The 7542-nt window shown below is 63.7% G+C and overlaps 2 protein-coding genes across 4 annotated transcripts in view; both read left to right on the plus strand.

The window, feature by feature from the left end:
• The first annotated feature begins 893 nt into the window (after positions 1-893).
• YJU2 (YJU2 splicing factor homolog) lies at positions 894-6735 on the plus strand. 3 transcript variants are annotated; one of them, XM_033520145.1, is made up of 8 exons: positions 894-999; positions 1515-1615; positions 2665-2809; positions 3197-3331; positions 3524-3705; positions 4062-4182; positions 5099-5336; positions 6098-6305. In XM_033520145.1, exons 1-8 carry the CDS (start codon positions 976-978, stop codon positions 6187-6189), a joined length of 1038 nt encoding a protein of 345 aa, XP_033376036.1. In that variant the 5' UTR covers positions 894-975; the 3' UTR covers positions 6190-6305. The 3 variants fall into 3 exon arrangements, with proteins under 3 accessions (XP_033376036.1, XP_015507178.1, XP_033376037.1); XM_015651692.3 differs by having other exon boundaries at positions 5189-5336; XM_033520146.1 differs by lacking the exon at positions 5099-5336 and having other exon boundaries at positions 6098-6735.
• A 516-nt stretch (positions 6736-7251) lies between these two features.
• SHD (Src homology 2 domain containing transforming protein D) overlaps positions 7252-7542 on the plus strand; it is a 3431-nt gene continuing 3140 nt past the window's right edge. Inside the window, exon 1 of the mRNA XM_019009102.1 lies at positions 7252-7255. Within this exon, the coding sequence (XP_018864647.1) occupies positions 7252-7255 (4 nt within the window). The remainder of the gene's footprint in view (positions 7256-7542) is intronic.

Genomic DNA, 7542 nt, shown 5'->3' on the forward strand with positions numbered 1-7542 from the left:
CATTTTCGCGGGGGCGTTTTGTGAGGCCGCGGCCGCCGCCATTTCCCAGCGCGTCCTTTGTGTGGGGAGCGCGGGGCACGCCGGGACGGCGCCGCCGGCCGGGCCGCCAGGGGACGCTGCTCTGCGCATGCGCGCGAGCGGGAACGCGCGGCGGGCAGGACGGCGGGAAACGGCGCGTGAGCCGCTACGCATGCGCAGTGAAGCGGCACCGCCGCCCGCCCCGGCGGTAATGGCGGCTTTGCACGGGCCAAAGGGGCGGGTAGCGGCGGGGAGTAAGGATCTGAGAATGGGCGGAGCTGACGGCAGCGGCACCTGGGGCTGCCCGCGCTGGCGGGAATAGCGGCCGTGCGCATGGGAGGCGCGCTGTACGGAATGGCGGCAATGGCAACCGCGCGCGCGCAGTGCGGCGGTGCCGTACAGCATGGCTGCCACGGCTGCGCATGCTCAGTGGAGTGAGCAAAAAAAAAAACCCAGCTGCGAACTCCAAAGGGCTCCGAGTCCTCGGTTTTAAGAAATAAAGTGATATTTTAAGTACAAAACAGACTGTTTGTGGACAGCTACCCACATGATGAATATGTGCCATGGGAGATCAGGGGAGACCGAGGCCTACACCCCGTGTTGCTGTGAGGAAGCCGAGTTTCCCCCGCCCCAGATCGCATCCCCGGGATCCCCCCGCCCCAGATCGCATCCCCGGGGTCCCCCCGCCCCAGCCGGGGACAGCGATCCCCCAGGACCCAAGAATGCGCAGAACTTGTTACGAGGCCTCGGCTCTCCGGCGGACTCTTGGCTGGGTTGCACAAGGCCCACGGGCGTCTCCCGTTGATTGGCAGCTGCAGCAGCCAATAACAGACGAGGATCAGGGGGGCCGTGTCTCGCTGCGCCAATGAGCGGCGGAGGGGGCGGGGCCACACCCGGAAGCGGCGGGCGGCGCGGGGGCTTCACCGGCGACACCGGGGATCGGGAGAAGCCGCAGCGATGTCGGAACGGAAAGTGCTGAACGTGAGTTGAGGGGAGAATCCCCGCCAAGGGGGAGTCAGGGGAGCGTCCCGAGCCGGGCGGGGCCAGGGGAGGGTTCCCCGAGGGCGCTGGGGGGGTCCCGGTTGGTTCGGGAATCTCTCAGGATCCCGGGATCGTTGAGGCTGGAAAAGAACCGAGATCGAGTCCGAGCTGGGCCCGATCCCCACCTTGTCACCAGCCCGGAGCACCGAGTGCCACCTCCGGACCTTCCTTGGACACCTCCAGGGCTGGAGGCTCCAGCCCTCCCTGGGCAGCTCATTCCGCTGTTTAACCACCCTTTCCATGCAGGAAATATTCCCAATATCCATTTAAAACCCCCCCGAGGCCTTTTCCTCTCATCCCCTGGCTGTTCCCTGGCAGCAGAGCCCGATCCCACCCTGGCTGCAGCCTCCTGTCACAGCTGTGGGGATGGAGAAGATTCCCAGCACTGCGGCATTCCCAAATCCTCTTTATCCATGGAAATATTACCAGCATTCCCAAATCCTCTCTCTCCACAGAAATATTACCCCCCGGACTTCGATCCGGCGAAGATCCCGAAGCTGAAGCTCCCGAAGGACCGGCAGTACGTGGTGAGGCTCATGGCCCCCTTCAACATGAGGTGAGAGCGGCTCTGGAACCTCGGGATCGCTCGTGGGATAATGGGATCAGTCATAAATCATCACAGAATAACAGAATCATTCATGGAACCTCGGGATCACTCGTGGGATAATGGGATCAGTCATAGATCATCATAGAATAATGGGATCGCTCATGGAGTAATGGGATCAGTCATAAATCATCATAGAATAACAGAATCATTCATGGAACCTCGGGATCACTCGTGGAATAATGGGATCAGTCATAGATCATCACAGAATAATGGGATTGCTCATGGAATAACGGGATCACTCGTGGAACCACAGGATCACTCGTGGAACCACAGGATCACTCGTGGAATAATGGGATCAGTCATAGATCATCATAGAATAATGGGATCGCTCATGGAACCACAGGATCACTCGTGGAATGGGTTGGGATGGGTCAGAGGCCCCACAGCCCATGCAGTGCCATGGGCAGGGACTCTCCGCTGTCCCAGGGCTTTCCAGGCCGTGTCCAGCAGGGCTGGAGCTGCTGGAGCAGGGAGGAGTTTCCCTGGAGCTGACCAGGCTCCTGCTGACCCCGGGGTCTGGGCAGGGAAAGGGCTGAGGCAGAGCAGGAGGTGCTGGGGGTGCTTTCCTGCCAGGACCTGACGGAGGGGAGGATGGAGAGAGACTGGGGACAGGGGATGGAGGGACAGGACACAGGGACAGGACACACAGGGCAGGGATGGATGGGATATTGGGAAGGGATTCCTGGCTGGGACGTGGGGAGGGGCTGGGCTGGAATTCCCAGAGCAGCTGTGGCTGCCCCTGGATCCCTGGCAGTGCCCCAGGCCGGGTTGGATGGGGTTTGGGACAGTGGGAGGTGTCCCTGCCATGGCAGGGGGGGCACTGGGTGGGATTTGAGGCCCCCCCAACCCAAACCAATCCACAATTCCCTGATTTTGGGGTCAGTCCCCACTAAACTCCCAAAGGCAAACCCCTCCTGGCCCAGTCAGTCCCCTGGGCTGCTCCTGGTGTTCATTCCCCGCTGCTCTGGCTCTCCCTGGACGTTTCCCTGCCCTGGCAGGTGCAAGACGTGCGGGGAGTACATCTACAAGGGCAAGAAGTTCAACGCCCGCAAGGAGACGGTGCAGAACGAGGTTTACCTGGGGCTGCCCATCTTCCGCTTCTACATCAAGTGCACGCGGTGCCTGGCTGAGATCACCTTCAAGGTGAGCCTGTCCCGCTGCCCCAGGGCATCCCAGGGTCTGCAGCTCTGCCAGGAGCCTGCCTTGGGTGTCAGGGAAAGGCTTTCACTCCAAGGGTGGTGGGGAAGTGAAATCCCCCCGGGGCTGCCGGAGCTCCAGGGAGCCTTTGGGCAATGGGAGTGGTGGGATTGTCCCATTCAGAGCCAGGAGCTGATGGTCCCTTCCAGCTCAGGGAATTCTGTGATTCCCTGGCACTCCTGTCCCAGCAAAGCCTGAGCCAGGGTGGGTTTTTGGCTGGACCAGCCCTTCCCGTGGCACTTTCCTTCATGGAAATCGGGCTCTGGGGGTGGCCGTGGGCTGGCTGGAGCAGGATCCCCACCCACCGTGGTTTTCCTGCTGTTCCCCCCTCAGACAGACCCCGAGAACACGGATTACACCATGGAGCACGGCGCCACCAGGAACTTCCAGGCAGAGAAGCTCCTGGAGGAGGAGGAGAAGAGGATGCAGAAGGAGAGGGAAGAGGAAGAGCTCAACAATCCCATGAAGGTACGAGAACTGCAGGAAAACCTCTCCCACCCCGCCCTGCTCTCCCCAGCCACAGCAGTGACCCCGTGGCCGTTCAGGTTTTCCTGTCCTACCCAAAAATGAGGATGAGGAGGATCCTCTTGTGCTTCCTCCAGCATGGGGAGGTGTTGGAGGCTCCTGCCAGGCTCAAATATCCCAGCTTATCCCGCCCAGGTGCTGGAGAACCGAACCAAGGACTCCAAGCTGGAGATGGAGGTCCTGGAGAACCTGCAGGAGCTGAAGGAGCTCAACCAGCGCCAGGCCAACGTGGATTTTGAGGCCATGCTGAAGCAGTACAAGGAGCTGGAGGAGGAGCAGAGGCGCAAGGAGCAGGAGGAGGACGAGCAGGAGATGAAGTGAGGGGCTGCAAGTGCTGGCAGTGGGATGAGAGAGGGGGGCTGGATTCCCAGGATCTGGGGGGTGGGAGGAGATCCCGGCCTGTCGTGGCAAAGTGTTCAGGGAGAAGGAGTGGAAGGTCCTTCCAACCCAGCCAGGCTGGAATTCTGTGGGATCTGGGCTGCTGGGGGGGTCCAGTCCCCTGGGAGCTGCCCTCAGTTTCTGCTCTGGGGTGAAGCTCCAGATCCCGCCGCTCTCAGCCCTCGGGCTTGATCCTGGTCCCGTAAAACCCCCCGGGCAGGTGGATCCCGAGGCTCTGCTGCCCTGGAGCAGGCAGGGCTGGCAGTGGATGGATCCAGCTCCTCTCTCCCGACAGGGCCATGCTGGAGCAGGCCCAGAACCGCCGGCTCCTGCTGGACTCCGACTCCGACGAGGAACCGGCAAAACCCCGCCCGAATCCCACGGCACAAACAAAACCCACGGACATCCTGCAGGAGGTGATGAGGCAGCCCAGCCTTCCCCAAATCCTGTAAATCCTGTCCTGGAGCTGTGTGTGCCCGTTGTGTCCCTGCTCTGAGTGCCAGCGGGCTCCCAGAGGCCGCTGGGCTGAGAGGAGCCAGGGATGGCTCGGGGATTTCGGCTGTGCCTGCTGATGGGGCAGGGATGGAGCTGCCCCCATCATCCCACCCTCCATCAACCAGCTCTGCTGGGCCCTGCTGCTGCTCCAGGCGGGAGTTCAGAGCTCTGGGCCGGCCTCTCCCTGGGTTCTGCTTTGGATTCAGGCAGAACAAAAGAGCTCCTGGAGCCCGGCTTGGAGGGAGGGATTATCCCAGCAAACAGCCCTGGCCTCTCCCGCTGTCCATCCCTGCCCCAGGGCCCCGGCTCCGCTGGGCTGGATCAAAGCTGCCGTGCCTGGGAGTGGGGCTGGGGTTAATCCCAGCCGTGTTCCCTGGCCCGGCACTAATCCCTGTGCCCCGGGACTCACTCTGGGATTCACTGCCTGGACAACCTGCAGGCACCCGGGGCTGCTCAGCGGCCTTGGAAGGAGCTGATAGAGCAGAGAGAGACTTTTCCTGACTTTTCCCCAGGCAGGGAGGGACAGGACACAGGAAATGTTCTGGATCTGTGGCAGGGAGGGTTGGGTTGGGTGTAAGCAGAGCCTGGAACAGGCTGCCCAGAGAAGCTGTGGCTGAAGTGTCCAAGGGCAGGTTGGACAGGGCTCGGAGCAGCCTGGGGTAGTGAAAGGTGGGACTGGATGGGCTTCACGGTGCTTCCCAGCCAAACCATCCTGGGATTGTTTCCTCTGCCTCCTCAGCAGCCCAGGCTGTCCCGAGGATGGGTTCAGGTCTGTGGCAGTGGGACATGGATCTCCAGGGCGGTTCACAGATCCACATCCCTGTGCCATCACTGCAGGGACACAACTCCTGTCTCCTTCCTGTGCTGCTTTATCCCCACTCCCCCCACATCCCCTCCGAGCCGCAGCCCCTGCCCTGTGCCCCACAGGACCCCCAGAGCAAGAGGCCGAGGACGGAGAGCTGGGAGCGCAGCGTGGGCAAGCTCAGCACCAAGGCCCAGCTGGCCGGGCTGGTGGCCCCCAGGAGGCAGAAGCCGGACCCTGGCCCGGATAACGGGATGGAAACACGAGGCACCGGTACCTGCCCCCCCTGCAGCTCCCCAGTGGGGTCTGGGCCCCTGCTCACAGCTGGGCTGTGGGAACAGGGGCTTGGCCCCGTTTCCAGGAGATTCCTGGGGAAGGGGAGGCTCCTTCCTGGCTCCCAGCCACGGCCTTGGGGCCACATTGGCAGGGCCAGGAGCTTCCAAAGAGCAGCTACAGCCCTGGGAACGTCACAACAATGAGATAGGGGTGGAACAGCGGGAGGATTGCTTTGGTTTGGGGCCTGCTGATAAATCCTGCCTAGCTGCTGGAGCTGGGAAGCTTTAAGGAACACAAAACAAGCACCTCAGTGAGCTGCCCAGGGGATTTGGGGATTGATTTGTTCTGGGCTGGTTGATCCAAAGCCTTTGGCTTAGAGAGTCCCCCTGCCCTCGGGGGATCCCTGGCAAGGGACAGCTCTCGGAGGTGTCCCCTTTTCCCTGTGCTTCCCCAGCCACCTGCTCCTCCTGGCTGCTGCCCCAAGGGCTGGGGTGGTGGGAGCCCAGAGCTGGCTCCTCTCCCCCTTCCCAGGGTCTGGAATCTCCCAGGGGGCTCCCAGGCCTTGGTGCTTCCTGCGGGGTGGGAGAGGGAGGCTGCAGGGCTGCAGGAGCTCCTTGTGCAGGGATTTATCCTCCCTGACCTCAGGCTCCACCCGGGATCTCTCCAGCTGTGAGCAGACAGCCAGGCCGGTGTTTCCACACTGGGGTTTGTCCCGGGGAGCCTGAACTGACGGATCCTCTCTCTCCCTCCTCCTCCAGGCTCGCTTCCAGCAGCAGCAGCAGCAGCAGCCACGTCCTCGCTGGGTTTGTTGGGAGCCTACTCGGACAGCGAGGACAGCGCCAGCGACTGAGGATCCAGCGGGGCAGGGCCGGGGCTGTCCCGGCTGCTCCTGGAGCCCCACACGGAGCTGGGAGCACGGCCAGGGGGATCCCTGCTGCTCCCACAGCCTGCCCTGCAGCAGGAATCCTGGGGAGCCCCAGCAGCTCCCCAGCCCCGCTCCCAGGACATGTTTGGAAGGGCTGGACTGAACTCTGGGGTTCCATTCTGGGGCTGCCACCGCCCCCACCCCGCAGTGCTCGTGCCCAGGCCGGGTTTGGGGTGCCCTGACCCCCTCCAGCAGGACGGGGACCCCAGGGCTGTCCTTCCCAGCGGGGTGCAGGGGGAGGTGGGCGCTCAGCCCCTCTCCTTCACTTCAGCACCAGCTGCTTCTGTCCCAGGGTGTCTCAGATCTGCACAGAGCTGGGGCTCATCCAGCCCCTCACGGCGGGGACAGGGCTGTCCTGCCACCAGCAGCCCCCCGGTGTCCCCAGGAGCTCGGGGACAAAGCCCCCCTGCATTCCGAGCCTGCCGGGCTCCAGCATCACAACTCCGGAATAAACGTGATCTGGCACAGCTGCTTCGTCTTCTTCCTGAGTGATTTGTTCGTGGGCTCCTGCCCCAGGGACCCCCGGTGCCCACCCACCCCGAGCGGGGCTCTCCTCACCCACGGCCATCAGTTTCCCCCTCATCAAACACCCACCTCTAATTGCTGAGCAGCCTCGGGCTAATTAACCCCCCCACACTGGGGCTGGTGGGAGGGGGCCCGGGGGGACATCAGGGAGAGCTGGGCAGAAGCGCAGCCCCCCCGTCCCAATTAGTGTTTTGTGCACATGCCTTAATTAGTTTCTTCAAATATTAATGCTGGGCACTGGGCTCGGCCCGGGGGGGGCGTGGGGGGGTCTCTGGCCGTGTCCCCCCACTCGTGTCCCCCCACTTGGCAGCTGTCCCCACCCCCGGCACCCGGAGGGACCCCGGAGAGGAACCTTTGTTCTGGGGACAGACAATGCCGGGAGGGGACCCGGGGCAGGCCTGGGGGGCTCCCAACCTGCTGCCCCCCCAAAGCCCGGGGCAGAGCCCCCCGCGCCCCCCAGGGATGGGTGACAGAGCTGGGGGGTCCTCGTTCCCCCCAAAGCCGTGCCCCCATCCCAGGGACAGCCCCGAGGAGCCGGCGGCGGGGGGGGTCCCATCGCCGGGCTCTGGGGGTCGCGGTGACCCCCCCTTGTCCCTCTGTCACACGGGGAGGGGCGGCCCCGGGGTCACTCGGGGGTCCCGGTGCTCTCCGCCACTCGGGGGGGCTGAGCCGGCCCCTCCCGCGGGGTCCCGCCGTGTCGCGCTCCTTGTCCGTGCCGGTGTCCCCTCGGTGCTGTCGCCCCCCCCGTGCCGG

This window comes from Parus major, chromosome 28, assembly GCF_001522545.3.
Source record: "Parus major isolate Abel chromosome 28, Parus_major1.1, whole genome shotgun sequence".
NCBI classification, from domain to species: Eukaryota; Metazoa; Chordata; class Aves; order Passeriformes; family Paridae; genus Parus; species Parus major.

Excerpts from the sequence above, each read along its gene's own strand:
- YJU2 (XM_033520145.1), top strand. The coding sequence starts at position 976 with ATGTCGGAACGGAAAGTGCTGAAC. Across the intron at positions 1,616-2,664 it reads ATGGCCCCCTTCAACATGAG|GTGCAAGACGTGCGGGGAGT; the intron begins GTGAGAGCGGCT and ends CTGCCCTGGCAG. Across the intron at positions 3,706-4,061 it reads GAGGACGAGCAGGAGATGAA|GGCCATGCTGGAGCAGGCCC; the intron begins GTGAGGGGCTGC and ends CTCTCCCGACAG.